Source organism: Salmo salar, chromosome ssa18 (assembly GCF_905237065.1).
Source record: "Salmo salar chromosome ssa18, Ssal_v3.1, whole genome shotgun sequence".
Lineage (NCBI taxonomy): Eukaryota > Metazoa > Chordata > Actinopteri > Salmoniformes > Salmonidae > Salmo > Salmo salar.
In genome coordinates, this window is record NC_059459.1 from 3,438,774 (window position 1) to 3,464,922 (window position 26,149).

Genomic DNA, 26,149 nt, shown 5'->3' on the forward strand with positions numbered 1-26,149 from the left:
TTATGTCAGCAGAGTACCCAGCCAGAAATAATCAGACACCCATTTTTCAAGCTAGCATATAATGTCACATAAACCCAAACCAAAGCTAAATGTAGTACTAACCTTTGATGATCTTCATCAGATGACAACCCTAGGACATTATGTTATACAATACATGCATGTTTTGTTCAATGAAGTTCATATTTATATCAAAAAACAGCTTTTTACATTAGCATGTGACTAGCATGTGACTAGCATTCCCACCGAACACTGCCGGTGAATTTACTAAATTACTCACGATAAACGTTCACAAAAAGCAGAACAATTATTTTAAGAATTATAGATACAGAACTCCTCTATGCACTCGATATGTCCGATTTTAAAATAGCTTTTCGGTGAAAGCACATTTTGCAATATTCTCAGTAGCCCGGCATCACAGGGCTAGCTATTTAGACACCCAGCAAGTTTAGCACTCATCAAAGTCAGATTTACTATAAGAAAAATGTTATTACCTTTGCTGTCTTCGTCAGAATGCACTCCCAGGACTTCTACTTCAATAACAAATGTTGGTTTGGTCCAAAATAATCCATCGTTATATCCAAACAGCGGCGTTTTGTTCGTGCGTTCAAGACACTATCCGAAAGGGTAAATAAGGGTGGCGAGCATGGCGCAATTCGTGACAAAAAAATTCTAAATATTCTATTACCGTACTTCGAAGCATGTCAACCGCTGTTTAAAATCAATTTTTATGCAATTTTTCTCATAAAAAAGCGATAATATTCCGACCGGGAATCTGCGTTTAGGTAAACAGAGGAAAGAAAACAAAGCATTCGGTCGACGCGGGCACGCGCCTGAGTCTCACAGTACTGTAACCAGCCACAACCCAAACACGCTACTTTTTTTCAGCCAGAGCCTGCAAAGCCACGATTCAGCTTTTTGACGCCTTCTGAGAGCCCATGGCAGCCGTAGGAAGTGTCACGTAACAGCAGAGATCCTTTGTTTTGGATAGAGATGGCAAAGAAGGCCAAGAAATGGTCAGACAGGGTACTTCCTGTACAGAATCTTCTCAGGTTTTGACCTGCCATTTGAGTTCTGTTATACTGACAGACACCATTCAAACAGTTTTAGAAACTTTGGAGTGTTTTCTATCCAAAGCCAATAATTATATGCATATTCTAGTTACTGGGCAGGAGTAGTAAGCACATTAAATCGGGTACGTTTTTTATCCAGCCGTGTCAATACTGCCCCCTAACCCTAACAGGTTAATGTTGACCTGTTTAAAGGTTTTGTTCACATCGGCTACCGAGAGCGTTATCACACAGTCATCCAGAACAGCTGGTGCTCTCGTACATGCTTCAGTGTTGCTTGCCTCGAAGCAAGCAAAAAAAGCATTTAGCTTGTCTTGTAGGCTCGCGTCACTGGGCAGCTCGTGTCTGAGTTTCCCTTTGTAGTCCGTAATAGTTTTCAAGTCCTACCACATCCGACGAGCGTCAGAGCCCGTGTAGTAGGATTCAATCTTAATCCTTTATTGACGCTTTGCTTGTTTGATGGTTCGTCTGAGGGCATAGCGGGATTTCTTATCAGCGTCCAGATTAGTCTCCCGCTCCTTGTGGAGTAATATACAGATGCAGTCGGAAGTTTACATACACATTAGCCAAATACATTTAAACACAATTCCTGACATTTAATTCTAGGAAAAATTCCCTGTCTTACATCAGTTAGGATCACCCCTTTATTTAAGAATGTGAAATGTCAGAATAATAGTTGAGGGAATGATTTATTTCAGCTTTTATTTCTTTCATCACATTCCCAGTGGGACAGAAGCTTACATACACTCAATTAGTATTTGGTAGCATTGCCTTTAAATTGTTTAACTTGGGTCAAACGTTTCGGGCAGCCTTCCACAAGCTTCCCACAATAAGTTGGGTGAATTTTGGCCCATTACTGGTGGCCCAGAGCTGGTGTAACTGAGTCAGGTTTGTAGGCCTCCTTCCTCGCACACATTCTTTTTCAGTTCTGCCCACATATTTTCTATAGGATTGAGGCCAGGGCTTTGTGATGGCCACTCCAATACCTTGACTTTGTTGTCCTTAGCCATTTTGGCACAACTTTGGAAGTATGCTTGGGGTCATTGTTCATTTGGAAGACCCATTTGCGACCAAGCTTTGACTTCCTGACTGATGTCTTGAGATGTTGCTTCAATATATCCCCATAATTTTCCTGCCTCATGATGCCGTCTATTTTGTGAAGTGCACCAGACCCTCCTGCAGCAAAGCACCCCCCCAACATGATGCTGCCAACCCCGTGCTTCACGGTTGGGATGGTGTTCTTTGGCTTGCAAGCATCCCCCTTTTCCTCCAAACATAACGATGGTCGTTATTGCCAAACAGTTCTATTTTTGTTTCATCAGACCAGAGGATATTTCTCCAAAAAGTACGATATTTGTCCCCATGTGCAGTTGCAAACCGTAGTCTGGCTTTTTATGGTGGTTTTGGAGCAGTGGCTTCTTCCTTGCTGAGCGGCCTTTCAGGTTATGTCGATATAGGACTCATTTTACTGTGGATATAGATACTTTTGTACCTGTTTCCTCCAGCATCTTCACAAGGTCCTTTGTTGTTGTTCTGGGATTGATTTGCACTTTCGCACCAATGTACGTTCATCTCTAGGAGACAACGCGTCTCCTTCCTGAGCGGTATGACGGCTGAGTGGTCCAATGGTGTTTATACTTGCGTACTATTGTTTGTACAGTTGAACGTGGTACCTTCAGGCGTTTGGAAATTGCTCCCAAGGATGAACCAGACTTGTGGAGGTACAATTTTTTTTCCGAGGTCTTGGCTGATTTCTTTTGATTTTCCCATGATGTCAAGCAAAGAGGCACTGAGTTTGAAGGTAGGCCTTGAAATTCATCCACAGGTTCACCTTCAATTGACTCAAATGATGTCAATTAGCCTATCAGAAGCTTCTAAAGCCATGACATAATTTTCTAGAATTTTCCAAGCTGTTAAAATGTCACGACCGTCGTATAAATAATTGGACCGAAGGCACAGCGTGAGTAGAGTTCCACATTTTAATAATAGTGAAACTTCCAAAACAACAAAGATATCACGATCGTGAAAAATGTAGCGCACATAGGCACTCAAACAAAACAAAACAAAACAATATCCCACATCGCAGGTGGGAAAAAGGACACACTAAGTATGATCCCCAATTCGAGGTAACGATTATCAGCTGCCTCCAATTGGGAAACATACACACACACCAACATAGAAGCACAACCCCCCCAGTCACGTCTTGACCTAAAACACCACTGAGAACCCCGAGGGCTCTCTATGGTCAGGGCGTGACATTAAAGGCACAGTCAACTTAGTGTATGTAAACTTCTGACCCACTGGAATTGTGATAGTGATTTATAAGTGAAATAATCTGTCTGTAAACAATTGTTGGAAAAATGACTTTTGTCATGCACAAAGTAGATGTCCTAACCGACTTGCCAAAACTATAGCTTGTTAACAAGAAATTTGGGGAGTGGTTGAAAAAGGAGTTTTAATTTCTCCAACATAAGTGTATGTAAACTTCCGACTTCAACTGTAAATCTAAGTAAGTCACTCTCACTCAGTTTGCATAAAATTCTGGCACACTTTGTAATAGAAAGGTCTGAATAGCTACACATAGAATATCTAATAGCTCTCCTTTATACACACTTACACAGGCATGTGCAGATGTGTGTACACACACACACACACACACACACACACACACACACACACACACACACACACACACACACACACACACACACACACACACACACACACACACACACACACACACACACACACACACACACACACACACACACACACACACACACACACACACACCCCTAGACCAAGCCCCACACACTCCACACCACTATTACTCGTGGTCACAACACCTCCCTGACCTATGACTCTTTGGTCATATATTGACCCTCTAATCTTAGTTTGATTGACTGGTGGTGGCCCCGCCCTTGCAGCCCAGTCTTGCGGCTGTCTAAACATTCACACTGGCTCAGGGGCCTGAGGCCAGCACCCCATCACAGAAACACAATCCCTATTCTGTCCACATACATGCTTCCCAACTACCCCACCCCTAGCTCAATGGCACCCATTCTGCACTGGCCCACCACACATAATCAATGTTATTTTTCCTTTCACGCCACCACAAACGTTAGCATTCCTGAATGTTGTGCATTTCCAACACGGCCCCTGAGGCACTTGGGAATGACAGAGGAGGAGCGGAGGGGGTCAGAGATGAATGAAAGAGAGAGAGAGGAAAGAGCAAGAGAGACACACACAGACAAAGAGAGAGAGAGAGAGGGCTCAACTGAGCATGCTAAGGAGAACCTTTAGAATTTTCACAAAACGTTTGCATTCCACCCATAACTCATACAACAAACAGTTCCTTTCATTGGCACATCAATTACATTTGCTATAACTGACTTGGTCACTTTTTATTGCCATGCAACTTCAATTCTGCTCGCGCGCAAACAGACAGAAAAGAACACATGAGAAATGATTTTCAGAGATAAGGGAATTCTTCTCGGAATGCTTTTGATCCCCTACTGTTAAATATTCACACTAACATGGCTTGGCCTTACACCACAGGCTAAGGCATGTTAATAACCAAAGAGCCAGAGTGTGCTTTACGGCCTGGGTTTTCCCAATTGCTTAACAACAAAAGACCTCATTACAGCTAAATCACTTTAGTCCATTCGGGAAGTATTCAGACCCCTTTGTCCACATTTTTTTTTACGTTACAGCCTTAGTCTAAAATGGATTCACACATTTAGCTTTATCAATCTATACATAATACCACATAATGACAAAGCGAAAACAGGTTTGTTGAATTTTTTGCAAATATATAAAGAAATACCTTATTTACATATGTATTCAGACCGTTTGCTGTGAGACTCAAAATTGAGCTCAGGTGCATCCTGTTTCCATTGATCATCCTTGAGATGTTTCTACAACTTCATTGGAGTCCACCTGTGGTAAATTCAATTGATTCGACATGATTTGGAAAGGCATAGACACCTGTCTTTATAAGGTCCCACAGGTGACAGTGCATGTCAGAATAAAAACCAAGCCATGAGGTCGAAAGAATTGTGGAAAAAGTGTGGAGACGGATTGTGTCGAGGCACAGACCTGGGGAAAAGTACCAAAACATTTCTGCAGCATTTAAGGTCCCCAAGAACACAGTGGCCTCCATCATTCTTAAGTGGAAGAAGTTTGGAACCACTTCCTAGAGCTGGCCGCCTGGCCAAACTGAGCAATCGGGGGAGGGCCTTGATGAGGGAGAGTTCAGAGTTCCAGAGTTCATCTGTGGAGATGGGAGGACCTTCCAGAAGGACAACCATCTCTGCAGCTCTCCACCAATCAGGCCTTTATGGTAAAGTGGCCAGATGGAAGCCACTCCTCAGTAAAAGGCACATGACAGCCCACTTGAAGTTTGCCAAAAGACACTTAAAGGACTCTCAGACCATGAGAAACAAGATTCTCTGGTCTGATGAAACCAAGATTGAACTCCTTGGCCTGAATGCCTAGTGTCACGTCTGGAGGAAACCTGGCACCATCCCTACGGTGAAGCATGGTGGTGGCAGCAAAATGTGTGAATCCATTTTAGAATAATGCTGTAACGTAACAAAATGTTGAAAAAGTCAAGGGGTCTGAATACTTTTCCGAACGCACTGTATGTATAAGTGTTGTGTCCCTAAGCCTGACACTTTCCACTGAAGCTGACTGAGGGCATTAGTTCAACTCGTAGGAACTAACTGTTCTGGTATGAGGCAAAGCAAACAGTCACAGCACAAACAGACAGACTATAGCCATGACACACGCACACTAGGGATGTGATACATGGAAACATTTTCTTAACGTTTAAACAGTAATGTTTTATCGTTTTTCCGTTAAAACAATGAGAAAAATGCATAAAATTCCATGTGAATTCACAAAGCAGAATGTCTACATCGCATTTCCAGAGGAGAGAAAGAGAAAATGTTTTCATTAATGCTGTTGCTGCTCTTGCTTTTCAGCTAGCATCTCTCGGTTTGATGCAGTCAAGACAGGTACTATGTATTCAGATGAGATGATAAATACCAAGCAATTAGTAAGCCTACCAGCGCGAGTCGACTTGGTTGCTATCTCTCTCCCCCTTCCTGCTCCCCTCGTCACTCACAGATGCACACCGCACGGCCCCTCCCTCGCTCCCTGCTTGACCTTCTCTTTCCTTCCTGCATTACATCTCTGGTTAATAAACTAGCAAAAATAATCAAATGGATCCTCCTAACATTACAGCATTGTTGTTTGAGGTATTTGTTTGTTTTTGTATTTTTCCCTTTATGATGAGGACCTGTTAGTGGTAGTTTTGTGATAACTGCAACAACTAACATTGTTTTTATAGGCAGAAAAAAATGTTACAATCCCATTTTTTCAACACATGGTCCTGATCATTAGGCTGAACATTTGAAAACATTTTGCAATGGAAAACAAAAATTAGGGTTTCTTATTGGACAAGTCCAGGTTGTCCCTTCCTCTTTCAGTCCCTCATTCTTCTGTTTTGTGCCTAATGAACACTACCCTGGTACAGTGTAGTACTCAGAAATGACTCATTGTTCTTTATCACAGTCATAGCCATTACTCACTGGTTAATCATTACAGATAATAAACCATTTTCAATGGTGCTTAATGGTATATTACACCAGACAACAATAGTGCCTCATGTAACAGCCTGCTGATACAATCAGTTAGCTAAATGTTTGCATAAGTTGCCATTATTATACCGTGATGGGGGGGGGGTAATCTGCTACTATAATGCATATAGTTAGGAGACAATTAAGTAATGAGCAACTTTCATTTTAAATTGCGAAATCACTGACCTCTTACAAATGGGACCCTGCACTGGATTCATTTCTGGGGGTGTTTGAAGTTAGGTAGAAATACTGTACATTCCAACTGAGCAAAAACCTCACTGACTGCAGTTTACAACAGTATGCAGCCAGCCTTGGGCCTCACCGATTCTCAGAGAAATACCTGAGGATAAAGCCACTGTAGGCCACATTCCAGGGGGTCTGTCAAGCAGTTAAGCAACACAAATTAACCAATGATTGAAAGACAAATGTCCTATATTGCAGTCTCGCATTGAGTCAGGCAGTGATGTAGTTACTGACATGGTAAGCACGTATCTAGGCATTGCCGGGTTTGCTGAGCGACTGCTATGTAGGAAGCCTGGAATTCAGCCATACTGATGAGGTGCCACACCCTATACCTCCCCCCTCCCTATTCCTACTTCGGTTCCTGTCTCTGTCCCTCACCTGTCTCTGGAGAACTCCCAGCGTGGGTCCTCGGGGAGGTCATACTCTGGAATGGGGTCGTCGTGGCCAGCCGAGCTGCGTCGTGTGGTGATGCGGACCAATGGAGTGCTGGAGTTCATCGAGGAGCTGGAGTCATTTGACACCTGTAGGAGGAGACGGATTGGCTGATCACCTGTCAAGATACACTGGTCATATAAAAAGGGAGTGTAGGTGTGTGTGTGCACGTGTCTCCATAACTAAAGATCAAATCATACTGACATTGATTGATATTGCGCAAATCAACATATTTTCCTTCCCTTTTAAAAAAGAGTGAATGCATGTCAGTAATCATTAGAGTTGAGCAACAACTCAGTGCTAGAGAGCAACGTTCAATCTGATGAATGTGTCCATTTATCATGCTGTTGTCATTGTCCTCAGGGCTCCTATCTCCTTTCGTCCTAACCTTACCTTGACACAGGAATCACCCGTCTCTCGCAGGAATGTAATCCAACACTTTTTGTATCTCTTGCAGTTTGTGTTTTTCCCCTTGAGGGAAAAGCATCACTCACAGAGAAGTAGAGGAGCTAGAGCAGGAGCTAGAGGTGATGGATAACAGTGCTAACATGCTCAGACGCCATGCACTGTAGCTAGCTGTCTTTCAGTAGAGTTAACTGGGGCTTAGCACCTCAAGCAGTGCGATGTATTAGTTACAGTATTGTTATGAAAATCCACTTCCCATGAACAGCTACATTTCGTGGGCTCTCAAATTAGAGTACCAGTAACCCAATTGAGTAAGATCTATGTCAGGAGTACAAATTTGGTGGAACTTTTTTTGTGTTTTCCTCTCTTGGTAGGTAAACTTTGGACTATTTTCTGTAATTTACATATAAATCTGAGTATATTAGGGCTTTTCACACTGCTATAACCGAGCCGAGCCAAACCAAGCTGTACTGAGTTGGCCTTGTTACACATCCACCATAGTAGCTGAAACCATGAAAATATAATATCCTAGTCAGTACAGTTTTGTTCGGGTCAGAACGATAGTGTGAAAAAATAATTATGTATGAATGCATGTGTGTGTGGAGTTTGTGTTTCTACGGGTGTTAAAGGCCTTGGAAACCCCTTATCTACTTTCTGTTACCTGGCGGCGCAGAGGTATCTGCTTGCTGAGTTTGTGGACCGCTGGCTGATTCCCAAAGTCAGGCTTCTTAGCCGTATTCCTCATCCGGCACACCACCACGATGACCACCATACAGGCGATCAAGAACACCCCGATGCAGTAGATGGCTATCTCCACGTAGTCAGGTGACATCAGACCCGTCACCGTCTCTTCGTTACTGGCTGATGGGGGAGGGGAGAGGGTCAGGGAGGAATAAAAAGTGGAACATAGAGGCACATACTGACTCTATGTACACACACACGGACAGACACACGGACACTTATACAAACAGACATGGACACTACATCTGATAGATGCCCATGTATAAACAGAACACACGCCATGGAAACAACACACACACACACACACACACACACACACACACACACACACACACACACACACACACACACACACACACACACACACACACACACACACACACACACACACACACACACACACACACACACCATCACCAGATAGACAAACTAAACATAAATAATGACAAAGACGCACACGCAACATTTTTTCTCTCCCTCCTCCTCCTTCTCTTCATCAAACAACCATCTACTTACTGCCCATCTAGGACAGACAGAAAATGCAATTGATCTGAGAAGAGGGGGTAAACCAGATCAAAGGGGGCAAACACAGTCTGTTGGAGAGTACATCTTGACTGAGCTCAAGCAGTAGGCTGTACGTACTATGTGCCTACATTCAGGGCTACTTGACAACCACACATGCAGGGTGCAGACACACATTCTCTTTCTCTCAAATACACACACACACACACACACACACACACACACACACACACACACACACACACACACACACACACACACACACACACACACACACACACACACACACACACACACACACACACACACACACTTACTCTCGCTCTCTCCCTCTCTCTTTCACACACACGTCACACAGACACACACTTCACTTCAGATGGCAAACAAGTGAGTGGTGCCCTTTGTGGTTGTATATGGCCTGAGCTTCCTGTCTGAAAGAAACGGGTCTGGGTCTGTCTCTGAGTGGCTATAGGACCACAGCCTGTTCCATAATGCATATGCCATCCACCCACAGCTACAAACAAGGCCCTTGTAATGTGCAGTCAGGGGGAAATAATAACATGTAGGAACCTTTCTCCTGTCAGCATTGTATCCCCTGGTCCAAAAATCACAGCAAACAGCCGCAACATAGACAGCAGGCAGCGCCATGCAGGCGCCACCAGAGCAGATTCGTGGAACTAGGGCAATAAATGAAAGATATTATTCCAAGGAGTTATTATTCGGCTGCCTGTGATCATTTTATTTTGTTTAGAGACAAAACAAGGCTATTTTCTGCGGGTAGATAAAGGCAGTGTTTTCAATAAGCGCCGTCGGCTGTCAGCTAAACAGCCAATAACAGACAATGTCATCCGGCTACTTTTTCCACTTCATATATTAACTAGACTTCTTTTCATTTACAAGTTTAAAGTCACTATTCAGTAAAGTCTGTATATCTTTCTCCCGCTAGAATGAACGATATGCATCTTCTAGTGATCTACCGTCAGTCACAAAGCGAGCGAGGGTAGGGAAACACTGCTGGTTTGTCAGTCTGCTGTCTGTCCCGCGTCTTGGTATCCGTGTTACTTTTGTGTGATGTGGTTGGCTGCAGTCTAATTTCTTTACACAGAGGAGGGAGAGCAGGATGCTTCTTCATCGTCTCCTGCGAGTGAATTTACACCTCCAATAGTGCATTCGGGAAGTATTCAGACCCTTAAACTTTTCCCACATTTTGTTACAGTACGTTACAGCCTTATTCTAAAATTGATTCAATAGTTTTTTTTTTACCGAATCAATCTAAACACAATACCCCATAAAGACAAAGCAAAAACTGGTTTTTAGAAATTGTTGCAAAGTTACTACAAATAAAAAACTGATATCACATCTACATAAGTATTCACACCCTACACTACAAGCTTGGCACACCTGTATTTGGGGAGTTTCTCTCATTCTTCTCTGCAGATCCTCTCAAGCTCTGTCAGGTTGGATGGGGAGTGTCTCTGCACAGCTATCTTCAGGTCTCTCCAGAGATCGGGTTCAAGTCTGGTCTCTGGCTGGGCCACTCAAGGACATTCAGAGACTTGTCCTGAAGCCACTCCTGCGTTGTCTTGGCTGTGTGCTTAGGGTCACTGTCCTGTTGGAAGGTGAACCTATGCCCCAGTTTGAGGTATTTATCTTTCCCTTGATTCTGACTAGTCTCCCAGGCCCTCCCGCTGAAAAACATCCCCACAGCATGATGCTGCCACAACCATGCTTCACCGCTTCACTTGGTTTCCACGTGACGCTTGGCATTCAGGCTAAAGAGTTCAATCTTGGTTTCATCAGAGCAGAGAATCTTGTTTCTCATGGTCTGAGTGTCCTTTAGGTGCCTTTTGGCAAACTCCAAGCTGGCTTTTACGAAGGAGTGGCTTCCGTCTGGCCACTCTACCATAAAGGCCTGATTGGTGGAGTGCTGCAGGGATGGTTGTCCTTCTGGAAGGTTCTCCCATCTTCACAGAGGAACTCTTGGTCCAAGGCTCAGTTTTCCCGGGCGGCCAGCTTTAGGAAGAGGCTTGGTGGTTCCAAACTTCTTCCACTTAAGAATGATGGAGGCCACTGTGTTCTTGGGGACCTTCAATACATTTTTTTAACCCTTCTCCAGATCTGTGCCTCTAAACAATCCTGTCTCGGAGCTCTACGGACAATTCCTTTGACCTCATGGCTTGGTTTTTGCTCTGACAGGCGCTGATCATATAGGCTTAGACAATCAAAAGTAGCCGGATGTGGGACCTTATAGACAGGTCGGTGCCTTTCCAAATCATGTCCAATCAATTGAATTTACCACAAGTGGACTCCAATCAAGTTGTAGAAACATCTCAAGGATGATCAATGGGAAACAGGATGCGCCTGAGCTCAATTTCGAGTCTCATAGCAAAGGGTCTGAATACTTATGTAAATAAGGTCTTTTTTTTCTTCTTTTTTTAATACATTTGCAAACATTTCTAAAAACCTGTCATCGCTTTGTCATTATGGGGTATTATGTGTAGATTCATGGGCAAAATGTTGTATTTAATCAATTTTAGAATAAGGCTGTAACAAAATGTGTAAGAAGTCAAGGGGTCTGAATACATTCGGATTGCACTGTAAATGTAAAAAATAATGTTTTAACCATATATATATATATATTTCCTGATCTTTCTTTTATCTCTGATATAGGAGAGGCAAATATTGAAAATACTATTTTGGTATTTAGAGTCCTGTTTAGTGCAGAATTAGATACCTCTTCTTTTGGTGCAGTTTCCTCTCTCTAAAGCTTTTAAACACTATTATGATGTTTTGAATCCTGTCTAGTACAGAATTAGATTCCTTATTCTGAAGGATCTTGATGTTTTACTTTATTTTCTGTATTTAATCATTTGCCATTTTATACAGTTTTGGAAGGCATTGTAAAGCACAGTGTTCAAACGAACAGCACTAACTGGAGGTTAAACTGCAAGAATTGAGGATTCTGCACATGCGTTTTCAATTGACAATCATGAATGTGTGAATGGGTGCTGTCCTCATTGAATGTACATTTGCATGAAGGTTTTGATATCCGTTCATGATCCATTACACCTCATGGCACAACGAGTTTAATACTAACATAGAAATATGATTTTCCTTCTTCAAACATGCATACAACATTGTGTGAAAGAATCATAAAATCAAACATTTATGAATTACCCACAATCTTCTAAAAACAGAGTCACGTGGCAAGATAGGAAAGGCAAGGTTATTAAAACCAGACTTCCAATGAGTTAAATCACTCAATTTTCTCTCTCGTTGGTTATCCTCATGAAAAAGCATTCCACATGAAGCTGAATGAGAGAATGCCAAGAGTGTGCAAAGCTGTCATCAAGGCCAAGGGTGGCTACTTTGAAGAATCTCAAATATATTTTGATTTGTTTTTTGGTTACTACATGATTCCATATGTGTTATTTCCGAGTTTTGATGTCTTCACTATTATTCAAAAATATAGAAAATAGTAAAAATAAAGAAAAAGCCTTGAATGAGTAGGTGTGTCCAAACTTTTGACTGGTACTCTACGCGTTCGTGTGAGTCACACCTTTCCACAGAGTGGTCATATTAGTGTGTAGCCCAAACTATTCGGATGCTACATACAGAAGTTGGCAGATCGTCTGTACGAATCCCAAGACGGAGAACAACATCGTGTTCATAAGAGTCTCATCTTTCCATAGAGGGGTTATAGTAGTTTGCAGGCCAAACCGTTCGGACGTTACAGATGATCTTGTGAGAAGACCAATTTTTGGGATGTCTCATGGTCTGACAAATTCCACTCTAGCTCGGTCACCTTTCCCCGCAGAAGGGGTAGTGCGGTGGCAGATGCGGTGGATTGATACGCATCCAATGCAAAAAAAAACATATCTCTAGCTTAAACTGACAGAGTTTGGGGGGAATTGTAGTATTATGCTAATTAGATTTGGCCATTGACCTTAGAGGGTTAAGAAGAGTTACAACACACCAAAATATCTCATGATGATGTGTTTCAATACTCCAGCAAAGTTAAGATTTCGTCTCCCTCGAGTTGGTGACAGCTCAGTTGCCACTAGTTTTGGTTTTATAACGCACTTCATTTTAACAGTGGTTACGGGTTGCTCGTGAACAAATGGCTCTATTTGAACAGATCTTTTAAGTGAACGGAACAAAGTAACATCTGTGAGAGAGCCGTTCATTTGCCTCCCTAGTTTGCATAATGGTAGTGTCATGTCCTGACCAATATTTAGGTATTATTTGTATTATATTTTGGTCAGGACGTGGCAGAGGTATATTTGTTTTGTATTTTGGGGTTTTGTGTGTGGTGTAGTGGGGTGTTAGTTGTTGGTATAGGTTCTAGGTTTGTTTTTCTATGTATAGTTAATTGGGGTTGGACTCCCAATTGAAGGCAGGTGTGTTGAGTTGCCTTTGATTGGGAGTCCTATATAGTAGGGTGTGTTTGTCTTTGTGTTTTGTGGGTAGTTGTATTTTGCACTGCGTTTATTTATGCCTGTAAAACTGTCACTAGTCTTATTTCATTTTCTTGTTTTTCCTCCGTGTTCACACATATTAAAATATGATAAAAGAAAACAAATTGAAGGTTATAAAACAAATGTCATGATACTTGGCATTATTAAAGATATTTATATAGGACTACTGATTTGATTAAAGTGTCAACAATGGAATAGTCAACTGCTGCTTTCTGTTTAGCAAAGCCCATGTTTAACACCTGCCTTTCTTCAATCAAACCTATCTGTCTATTAACGGGTATTTGACTTTATAAAAGTGGGGCTGCACAATCTGGCGAGTGGTCTTGGGTTACTCCTCCTGAAAAGTTGTGTATTTTTAAAACCATTTTCCTGCAATTCTATATTGTTTCTCAACAGGGAATCCATGTTACTTTTCAGAATACAACTTTTTCTTAGGTTTTTGCCACAATAAATTCAATTGAAAGAGTAGACTAGACTAGTTTTTCTGACTACATTACTAATCTACCACCTTGCCTTAAAGTGCCACCCATAGTGATTGATTGACAGGTCTGAAACCCTATCAACTATGACTCACAAATATTCTGCCCCTCCTCTCTTGACACCAACAGTGATTGATTGACAGGCCTAACAGGTAAAGGGATAGTTCACCCAAACTACAAAATGATACATTGGTTTCCTTACCCTCAGTGTCCACAGTAGCAAAGCCAATAAAATACATAATTTGAAGGACAAACCTCATTGTGGCAAATCATACCTTGCAGGAAAACTGTAAATATGACTTTAATCTCAAGAGGAGGTTTAATGTTAAAAAGGTTATCTTACTTAGAAAATAGTCCTGATCATATAGGCTTAGACGATATCCAAAACACTTAACAACACACTGAATCCATACATTTTCATTAATATTTATTGTAAAGTCATGTCTTTCTACTCACACCTACACACCTACAAAAACCCTTGAATGAGTAGGTGTTCTAAAACTTTTGACCGGTAGTGAAAGAGACACAGACACACACGAACTCTCGCCGACACAAAGAGACACACAAACATTTAAACACACACACGCAACCACACACACTATATCAAATACATTGAATACATTGAAAAAAATATATATTTAAGAAAGTCAAGCCATAAGTATTGAGGCTGTGACTTTTTTTTCTTCTTTTGTATTATCTCAAGGAGAAATAATAAAAAGGAAATAAATGATCAGACCCAGGAAAGAAGCCATGAGGGAATTGGAACCCAATCTCAGGGCACCCACTAACACCGACAGTCAGACAATATCATCAAGACAGACAGACATCCTTGCTTTTATAAAAACATGCAGTCCGAGCCAAAATTTCCCAACTTTCCCTGAGAACCAGAAGAGAGAAAGAGATACGATGTGAAAAAGAGAAAGAAACGAGGGAGGAAAGGGAGGAGCGAGAGACAAAACGCCTCGAGTTAGGAGATACAGTGCATTCATAAAATTCAGACCCCTTGAATTGTCCCACACTTTTTCCACAATTCTTTCGACCTCATGGCTTAGTTTTTGTTCTGACATGCACTGTCAACTGTGGGACCTCATATAGACAGGTGTGTGCCTTTTCAAATCATGTCCAATCAATTGAATTTACCACAGGTGGACTCCAATTAAGTTGTAGAAACATCTCAAGGATGATCAATGAAAACAGGATGTACCGGAGCTCAATTTCAAGTCTCATAGCAAAGGGTCTGAATACTTATGTAAATAAGGTATCTGTTTTTAATTTTTAATATATTTGCTGAAACTTCTAAAAACCTGTTTTCTCTTTGTCATTATGGGGCATTGTGTGTAGATTGATGAGGGAAAAAAATATGTGATACATTTTAGAATTGATGTAACGTGTGAAGAATTGATGTAAAATGTGAAAAATGTCAAGGGGTGTGAAAACTTTCCGAATGCACTGTATATTTAAATATATAAATTATATATATTTTTTAATATATTTTCCTTTATTATTTTCCCCTAACCCTACCATCCCTCCCCTAATTGGAATAAACTAATGAACAACAACACTTAGGGTTCTACTTCCACCTTATACATACTATATAGATTTTACAGTAGTTATATTTTGTTTGATTTTGTCCCATCCTTCAGCTCCACTCAACCCCTCCCATCTATCTCTGAACACCATCCAGTTTTGATTTATATTTTCCATATATTTTTTAACTCTGTTGTGATGTTTCACAAAAGTTCTGAACCTTTCAATTCTCAGATTCTACTGACTGTAAATTAAAGAAACAATTGTTTGCTAAGAGTATTATTATATTATTGCTCGACTGACTATAGCGGTGTTTGAATACCCATACTAACATTCTGTATACTACATACTTAATGAGTATATACTTCATACTACTATTAGTTAATTTTAGTATACTGTAAATGAACGGCATCCTTTCAGTTGAGCGTTCTAGCGTTCTAGCGCTTGTCTACCAGAATTTGATGCTGTTGCTATTCAACCTCTTACTATCTTGTTAGCATAACATATTACTAGCTAGACATTTTACGACTTCGGGTGTGTTGGTAAATTCAATCTGGAGTGCCAGAGTGCGCTCTGGGCGTTAGTAAGTTCAGAGCATTTCACTCTCAGAGCTTTCAGAGCACGCACTGGATGACAGTCAAGCACCCAAGCTAACTGGCAAACATTGGCTAGCTACTTCCAGACACAAATGAGAGAACACCTCACTCTTACCATTTTACTCGCCCTAGCAGAGCTTGTTATTTCGTGTTATCCAGAGCGTTGGTGACTGTAACTGTGCTGCTGGCAACAATTTAATTATGCTTTTTTTGCTGACTTTTACTGACACCGGCCATATTCATATTCAGAGCGTTAGTAAATGATTCAGTTATTCTGCGCTCTGGCACACTGAGACGAGTCCTCTGGAATCGTAGTAGATAGCCAGAAGGAATTTACGAACGCACCCGAATATACAATGTCATTGAGAACGCACACAACTAGGAATGACTGGAATAATCAAGTCAATAAACATTGGGTAGTTAGTTAGATAGCATCTAGCTAATGTACTGGCGAGTTCGATGTATTAGTAACCAACTAACATTAGGTAGCTAGCTAATACCAGTACATACTGCTGAAATGATATGCTATGCAGTTCGTAAGGATAGCGTAGCCAACATAATGTGTAAAGTAACTTATTTGAAAAGTCATCACTTTATTACATAGCTCAACATTTTCTTAACATTTGTCATAATTAGTTAAAACTTCTTCAGGATCGGTGGGTCCCCTGCGGGACGTTGAGCTAACATAGGCTAATGCGATTAGCATGAGGTTGTAAGTAACAAAAACATTTCCCAGGACATAGACATTTCTGATATTGGCAGAAAGCATAAATTCTTGTTAATCTAACTGCACTGTCCAATTTACAGTAGCTATTACAGTGAAATAATACCACGCTATTGTTTGAGGAGAGTGCACAGTTTTGAACATGAAAAGTTATTAATAAACAAATTAGGCACATTTGGGCAGTCTTCATACAACATTTTGAACAGAAATGCAATGGTTCATTCGATCAGTGTAAACCTTTGCACATACACTGCGGCCATCTAGTGGCCAAAATCTAAATTGCACCTGGGCTGGAATAATACATTATGGCCTTTTTCTTGTAATCTGAATAAAGGGAAAAATGACATTCTTGAATATGGGGTGAGACATTCTTACTAATCTCCGAGAGAACCAGTTCAGATTTAAGTATAACTTTTGTATGACTGACTGAAGCCTTTAGTGAGAGGTCTAATGATTTTATATTAAATTATTTCTGCCCTTCGAATTCATATTCATATAAATAGGCCAGTTTAATTTTGTTTGACTTGCCGTTACAAATAAAAGTGAATATTTTTGCTCATATAATTTTAAAAATAAGGTGTAGGCAATGCCATACGCAAATTAATAAACTGAGATATGACTAAAGAGTTAATCAGGGTGATTTTTCCACAAATAGACATATCTTATCTATTTTTGACAACTTTCTATTAAAATGCATTGTAGCGAGATAATTTATTTTGTTCGGGATGTGAACACAGCGTATATCCACTTCACCGTCAGACCATTTTATTGGTAAACTACACAGTAATGTAAAAGGTGTATTTTTTTGTGATCCAATACATAATATAGTAGTACACATAATTTGGTTGTAATCCAGTGAGTTTAGAAAAGTATCTGGAAAAAGTCAAGGGGTCTGAATACTTTCACGAATTTACTGTACTTGAGCCATGCGGGGAAGTCAACTTCCGCTCTGGAGTTATAATAAGCCTTGAGCAAATGCCCCTTTATTAGGCCCTCAGCTTTCAAAACGTCGCCAATCAAGATAACAGAATATATGGAATACATATTCCTGCTCTAGTATAGACACTTTTCCAGTACACGACACACTGACGTCACGTACTGATGCGTGCGACTCTTGGCAGCAGTAAGAAACCCATCACCATCTGCGCCCATTAAACATAACCTAGATTTACACTTTTTATTACTTCTAAACAAAATAACTTCTTGAGGATCTTATACACTTACAATGTTGTGTTGATTCTTGCTTGAACAGTTGCTAAGATTATATTTGGTTGTGCTCTTTGCCAAATAACTATTTTGGATACAGCAGTTGTTAGCTAGAATGCTAATGCTCATTGACATAGGCTGTAGCAAAAGCTAGCCAACGAATATAATGCAGTTGATTTGCGATGATGTCACAAACATTATATTACGCAGGACATTCATACGAGCCTTAAAATCCAATTATAATCAAAAAGTAGTGTGAAATGTACTCATAAGCAACATGTAAATAAGAACTCCCCCTTGTTCTGCCAACAACTTGCGCGCATCGCCCTCTGTGCGGCAATGTTAAACACAGAAAGGGGTCTATTACACTAAGTTAGATGTTGAGTTGTTGACTGTGTAAGTTCATCATAGTAATCTGATAGTTACATTTTTAGTTTACCTGTTTTTCTCCCCAATTTCATGGTATCCAATTGGTAATTACAGTCTTGTCCCATTGCTAAAACTGCTGTACGGACTCAGGAGAGACGAAAGTCCGCTTAACCCGGAAGCTAGCCTTACCAATATGTTGGAGGAAACACCGTACACCTGGCGACCGTGTCAGCTTGCATGTGCCCGGCACGCCACAGGAGTCGCTAGAGCGCAGGATCTTTAGTGGCACAGCTAGCACTGTGACGCAGTGCCTTAGACCGCTGCGCCACTCGGGAGCCCTATGATATTTTGTTATTTCGTTGAGTTAGGTTGTTTTCACTCCAGCGGGACTTTTCACTTCTCTGTTCTTCTTCCCATAGAAATGATTGAAATAACTTTATTGACTGAACATTGAACCATTAGTGGACAACATTGATAGAGAAAGGGGGGAAAGGGAGCGCAGTATAGTTGAGTGTATATACCTGGAAGCACCGTCAACCAAGCAGTGTGATAGGAGATCCCAATAGAATTTCCCGCCAAGCACGTATACTCCCCAGCATCCTCGTAAGTGACATTGGGGAGGTAGAGGACTTCAATCTCCTTGTCCGTGGTGTTAACACCTGCGGTCTGGGAGGGATAGGAGGAAGGGTGGAGGACGATGAAAAGGAGGAAAGGAAGAGAAAGGAAGGGGGGATGGAGAATGGGACAGGAGGGGTGGAAGAAGAAGGAGGAAGACAAAGGGAGGGAGGATGCAGGAAAAGAAGGGAAGATGAAGGATTAGAGTAGAGGATGGATATTTGAGGATAGAGGGGGTTGAAATGGAAGAAAGTAAGATAAAGGGAAAGGAGTCGGAGTAAGAATAGAGGGGAGGGAAGAAGAGAGCAGGAGGAAGCAGATGTAACAATTAAATCCACAACACCAGGAGAGAGGAGAAGCTGGATGGCGTCCATCACTGGGAGGAGAACTGGTGACCCATATATAGAGATAGAGTAGATGGGAGGAGCTTTCAAAACAAACAGGAAGAGCACCTCGTACCACAGGGGAAAATAGGAAACACAATACACAAAAACACTGTAAAAAAAATCCCTTCACCCACAACACCAGAGCCCAATAGTAAGTCCACACCAGGCCTGTGTATGCATAGTGCACACAACCACAGAAGGAGAAGATATGGAGATCACCCCACTGCAGCACCCAACACTAGCCTGTACACTTACACATCACACCTTTCACCTGAGAGAGCGAGAGCGAGCGATAGAGATGAGGCACGTGATGGACATGGCAGGTTAGTGCATGGGTGTGCAGGTCCAGTGGGCATTTCCATGGCTGTACAGTTACAGTCAGACACAGTACAGTAGAGCAGCTGGGAGTAAAACAGTAGAACACTGGGAGAGAGTAGGTCAGTCCACAACCCAGCAGGAACCAAGACCAGCACACCACCAAACCACACTGAACCGGGTCAGTAACAGGCCCAAAGAGACCATAAGGGAGGGGGTCAACAGAGGTCAAGGGTCAGGCGTCAGTGGTTACCTGGGATGACGGTCAGCCAGCCCGACTGGTTGACCGCCCCTATATAATTGGAGACTTTACAGGTATACTCTCCGGCATCTTCCTCGGTCACGTTGGTGAGTGTGAGCACCTCCACGTCCGAGCTATTGATGCCCGAGCGCTGGAGTGTGTGAGCCACACATATACAAAAACACGCATGTGCACACACACACACGGCAGCAAGGGGAAAAAACACAGAAAAGCCTGTTAACTGTCACATCTGCAATCTAAGTGCAAGGAGAGGAGAGTAAAGGAGCCGCCACCCAGACAGGAACACAGCTAGAGTGTTCAAGTAGTATAGATGGAAAATTAGTATTTATTATTCTTCGTTAAGGGGGAAAATGTCGTTTTCTTTCAGTTTCACTCTCTTATAGGAAGACAAATTGGACACTAACAAAAAGCTTTTACAAATGACAAAAAGGTAACCTGAAAACATAATAATTATTAGCCTACCCTTTGAAGAAAAAAAATATTTAAAGGAATATGTCACAGGAAGGAGCCAATAATTTTCACCGCTCAGGTCAGAACAGCCAATGAGGGGCCATGGAGGGCTGGAAAGTACCTTTAGGACGCGGACGTAGGAGTGTCCGTCTGGGCCAGTGCGACTACCATTCTTCTGGATGTGCTGCAGCCACTGGATGTGGGGCTGAGCGTCGCTGTACACCTTACACACGAAGCGTGCGTCCTCCCCCACTTGCACACTGGTGTTGGCTGGCAGCCCTGCTTGGAGAATGGGCCGATGGGGGGACCGTTCTAAGATGGAGAGAGAAAAGGGGAATGTGAAATGATGAGTTATGTTTGTGCATTGAGACTTCACCATGGCCATTTCAAACCCCAACCTTGCTCTGTACACCCTTAAGGAATAGACAGGTTTGTATTACTAATGTCAATGACAGTCAATTGATCAACTAAGCTCGATCACAACTAGGTACCTTGAGACTTAGCATTAAGACACAGACACTTTATGTGTAAGGAACTGAAAACGAGCACAGAATACTAGCCAAAAGCCTGATGCAAAGGCTTGGGACAGTATGGTAAAAAAAACTGTTCTTACTATATGCTTGTGTTTTTTTATGTTTTGAGGCTGTGAAGGGGGCCTGGTCTGGATGTTTAGGGGAACAGTGGACACGTGTGAATATTCCACAACCGGGAGACAAGCAGAGTCAAGACAAGAGAACTGCCGATCTCTTATCACCACACCACTTAGATTATTCACACAAAACAAAGAGGAGTTATCTCTACTGATAAGGAGTAAACACACCTGTAGTAGGAGTTGAATCTAAAAACTCACTTCAGTCACTTTCTGATCCGATGCTATTTCAAAATGCCTTTAATTGCAAAATGTTGGCAACTTTGGCAACTATTTGAAGTACTGTAACTAAACATTAGCAGACACTGTGGCCTGGTAAGGGTTCAATTATACAGCCACGCTTCGACTCAAATATGCACCAGTCTTGGAGAAACACCTTCATTTTCCTTGACTAAAAACTATCTGCGTTCTTTTGCAAGCAAACATTTGGCCTGCAAATCCAAACAGAGCAAGACCTGCCGAACAATGCCCCCTTTCACACACTACCCTACCACTGCCTCCCCTTCACAACACCCCCCCAGGGCACTGGATGGGTTAAAGAAGTAGGGCTTTTAGGTGGGGAGATGTGACAGAGAAAGGAGAGGAGGGGGAAGGGGTGGGAAAATAATCAGAGTGAATAAATGGAGCTTAACAGATGGAGATTGAAAAGAGAAAGTGAGAGGGGTGAAGAGGATGAATAAAAAAAGTAAGATAGAGAGGATACCCACTGGGCACACACTGGTTGAATCAACGTTGTTTCCACGTCATTTAAATGAAATTACGTTGAACCAACGTGGAATAGATATTGAATTGACGTCTACTTCCATGTGTGTCTGTGCTAGTCTGTCTGTCTGTCTGTCAGTCAGAGGTTTGCCAATAGTCCTCTGCCTCTGTGCTCTCTGTCTGTCAGTCAGTAGGCCAAAGTGCTACCCTCTCTCTCTCTGTCAGATCAGATGATTCCCACCCCTCCCTTGTCTCTATCTCTTTTTCCCTCCTCCCTACGCATTCCTTTGGCTCAGCGTGCTTATTGTCTCCCGCCCCTCCTCCTTCCATCCCTCTCGCTCACATGCACACCTCTCTCTGTCTCTCAATCACTCTCTTTCTGTCTCTCACACACACAAAAACACACACATATTAACATGGAGAGAATGAGGTACCCTACACCACAAACAGATGCAAACACCTTACTCCCTCTCTGTGCCCACTTCTCCCTTTACACACAAACAACTCAGGAGCACGATAACTAGCAAGCTATCCAATACAATATATTTGTCTACAGCTAGTCAAGACAACACAAAATAATATTTATTTGATTTTCCTGCAGTCAAATGACCAAATCGCCCTCTGGGGGCCTCATGGGTGGAACGTTATTAACGTTTTTCATAATTTCATAAACATTCTTACTTTTAAACCACCGAAAATCCAGTGTTTTTATGTCAAACGGTTTTGTTATATTTCAGTCTTCTGTGATGTATATAAAGTGTAATATTGGGATGCAAACTCAAAATGTAATACATTTCAACTCTATATCTGACATGGTACAGGTGTCTTTTTCTTAAGACTATAACCATATGTGTGAAGTGCATACTTTTGTTTCAAAATAGATTTGTTTAAGACTACCAAAAAACACTCTGTGTGACCCTGATTCAGCCCACCGCTGTAAAAGGTTAAAAACCGTCAAACATCAGTCAGTAAATCATAATAATTATTTCTACTAATAATTAAAATAAGTAAATCTTCACACATTCAAATACACAAACACACATAAATCTACAACGCATCTAGTTGTGCCACAGCTTATGCTCACAAAACTTTTCGGAAAATTCTTAGATCCTCTTTTAGTGTGTTACAGAAAAAAACTTTGTTAAATGAAAGGTGTAGGGTAGAGGCTAAAACAAGACACGCTTCGGTCAAGTCCTGTGGAGCCTGACCGGGTTCATCATGTAGTCGTGATGGCTGCTTAGCGCTGCTACTTTTGAATTATAGCCAGTCTGCTCTCGGACCACACTGTGCTTCTGTGAAACGTACAGTATGTTCGTGACTTGAGTGTTTCTGTGAAATATACGCTTGCTTGCATGTATAGTATGTGTCAGGTGTAGGTCTCTCCATAAATGCATGTATAGCACTATGACACACACACACACACACACACACACACACACACACACACACACTCTCTCGCTTGCTCCAAAGGTCAGCGCAAAGGGGTTTAGTGAGTTGGGTTTGAACTTGCTGTGCCCCCTTGTAATACTGATAACCCATTGGTTCTGTTTGTCCCCAGAGAGAAGCACAGCAGCATGCCACTCCCACTGTGCCTCTCCAGCTCCTCTGTTGGTCACATCCCTGGTCCTGATGTCCACTTGACAGTTGCCTGATTCACACTGTAGGGCCAACCCCGGACCGTACCTCCCTGGCTTGGATATTTTCTTTTCACATTGTCCTTCCCGACAAAGTTCCAGTAAATGTGGTTGATACGTAACCATGAAATCCCCATTTAGTTCAGCTTGGTTTGGTGTGAATCAGGCTATTGTGACCAAGGAGCAATGACCAGGGCCCTTCATACATACAGTACATGCATCAATACTGCCCTTAGAAACAGACCTGGCACACCTAGGAAGCATTCCTTCTCTGCACCGGCATAGAGTATAGTAGCGTGCACCTGGGGGATCAAACAGCCAGCATTAACCCCCCCCCGCCATCAGAACCCCTAATGCTGGTCCAAACAGATAATGTTTAGGTAGGGGTGGCAGGTAGTCTTGAGGTTAGCGCATTAGGCCAGTAACCAAAAGGTTCGAATCCCAGAGCCAACAGGATGAAAAATATGTCAGTGTGCCCCAAATGCTCCAGGGACACTGGTAAATAGCTGACCCTGGCTCTGACCCCAACTCCCCACGGGTATCTTGCAGATATTATTATTAACCCTCAATCCCTCCATCCCCTCATCCCTCCCTCCATCCCATGCAAGCCCAGTATAGTACTCACCCACTACATCCAGGGTGTAGGTGTGATTGATGGCGCCGTATGCGTTCTCCACCAGGCAAGTGTAGTTGCCCTTGTCTGACGGCACCACACTCTCCATAATCAGGGTCCAGTGCTGGTGACGCACCTGAGAGGGAAAACAATGCATGGATGGAAGGATGCAGACCAAAATAGACAATTGTAGAGTACAGCACAGAAAAAAAATGAAAAAAAAATGTATGAAATGAAATGCTCTGGATAAGAGCGTCTGCTAAATGACTCAAATGTAAATGTAAATGTAGAGTACTATATAAGATTGAGAGTGAGTGAGGAGGCACGGTGAGTGACGGGCGGTCAGGTCTCACTAGTGCATCATGGTGAAAAACAATATTACGGGTAGTGACAGACTGGTCCAAAGGTGAGCTTCTACCCCTTACCAAAGAAGTTCACTGTTTTGCTGGGACTGTGGAGTGGAACACTCCTAAAGCTACCACTTACCCTTCTACTCCTTAGAACAGTGGTTCCCAAATGTTTTACTCTGGCCCCCCTCCCATCATTTTCACACAATTCTATACATTTTGCCATGTCATATGTGTGTTCATGTGATATCTGAGTGACAAACGATATAACAAAATCAATGGGTTAAAAAACCTAGCTAAAAAACTTTAGCTGACATGGGCAGGTTGATATGGACAATTCTGACAAGTTATAAATAGCTCTCTAAGGTCTGCAATGACTGACGAGGAAAACTGCTGATGCACTACCCAATTTCAAAGTTCTACTATTACAATTTTCAAAAGTAAGTTGAAGGCCCGACTGAGTCCCCCCCCCCATTTTCTTTTTTATAATAACCTTGTGCCCCACAGTTTGGCAACCACTGCCTTAGAAAACACCAAAGATTCCAAATATTTTACTTTTTACTACTTATAGAAAATCAAACAGTCGTAGACTGCACTGTACATTCTGTTTTGTATATTAAGGCACTTGTTTTCTCCCTTAACAATCAACTGGTACTGTATAAGCCCACATGTGGTCATTTGATCATTGTGGCTGTGGCCTCCACTGGTGACTACACACAGACAAGCAAGGATCTCAGCCCTGTTCACTGACCACGGTCCTCTATTGTAGCTGGGGCCAGTCAAGTGTGATGTGCATGTGTGTTTACTGAAGTGTCACTGAAGACACTATGTAGTGGGGACAGGGAGTTCTGCTGAATACTGTACTAACAAGTGGTGTTCCACGGTATACCAGAACTGTGGTTAACCTTTCCCCCCCTTGAGAATTTACTATAATTTTTGTTACATTCGGTACTTCTATCAAATGTATTTCATGTGATTGAGAGGATCAAGTATGTCTATTAGCACAGCCACTTTATAGTGCGAAGAGCAAAGTGCCTGCTCCACTTACTCGTTCATTGCTAGAGCTGTCTGAACTGCTATTGTTAGCTCCCCACTGATGCTGCACAGAAGTTAACAAACTTCAATAATGCAACACAGCACGTAGAAATGTTTTAACTGTTCGTTACTGTTTGCAAAACAATTTCCATACAGGCTAGAACACTTTTACAATGCAAGACAAAACCGGTAGCTTCCAGCTTTAATTGTAGGCTAACTTTCTTTGCTAGCTTCAAATCAAATCACATAAAATTGTATGTCACACGCGCCGAATACAACAAACTTTAATGTGAAATGCCCCCCCCCCAAAAAGAGCAAAATAAATAAATAAAAGGAAATAGTTACACAATAAAATAACAATAATGAGGCTATATACAAGGAGTACCAGTACCGAGTCAAGGGCACAAGGTAGTTGAGGTAATATGTACAGTACATGTACGTAGGGGTAAAAGTGACTAGGCAATCAGGATAGGATGCCAAGCAGTTGCCATACCAAGCGGTGATGCAGCCAGTCAAGATGCTCTCAATGGTGCAGCTGTAGAATGGGATGATGGTGTTGATGTGAGCCTTGACCAGCCTTTCAAAGCATGGCTACAGATGTGAGTGCTACGGGTCGGTAGTCATTTAGACTGGTTACCTTGGTGTTCTTGGGCACAGGGACTATGGAGGTCTGCTTGAAACATGTAGGTATTACAGACTGGGTCAGGGAG

At 42.0% G+C, this 26,149-nt stretch overlaps 1 protein-coding gene across 7 annotated transcripts in view; it reads right to left on the reverse strand.

Moving 5' to 3' along the window:
* LOC106576891 (fibroblast growth factor receptor 2) overlaps positions 1-26,149 on the reverse strand; it is a 141,220-nt gene that overhangs the window by 55,917 nt on the left and 59,154 nt on the right. For 4 of the 7 annotated variants that reach the window (XM_014154423.2, XM_014154422.2, XM_014154428.2 and 1 more), the window contains 5 exons: positions 24,070-24,193; positions 20,581-20,771; positions 18,953-19,097; positions 8,445-8,650; positions 7,331-7,473 (listed from right to left, as the gene is read on the reverse strand). In XM_014154423.2, coding sequence (XP_014009898.1) covers positions 7,331-7,473; positions 8,445-8,650; positions 18,953-19,097; positions 20,581-20,771; positions 24,070-24,193 — 809 coding nt within the window. Of the gene's footprint in view, positions 1-7,330; positions 7,474-8,444; positions 8,651-18,952; positions 19,098-20,000; positions 20,140-20,580; positions 20,772-24,069; positions 24,194-26,149 lie in introns of all 7 variants that reach the window. The other 3 variants (XM_014154426.2, XM_014154425.2, XM_014154424.2) reach the window with 3 other exon arrangements.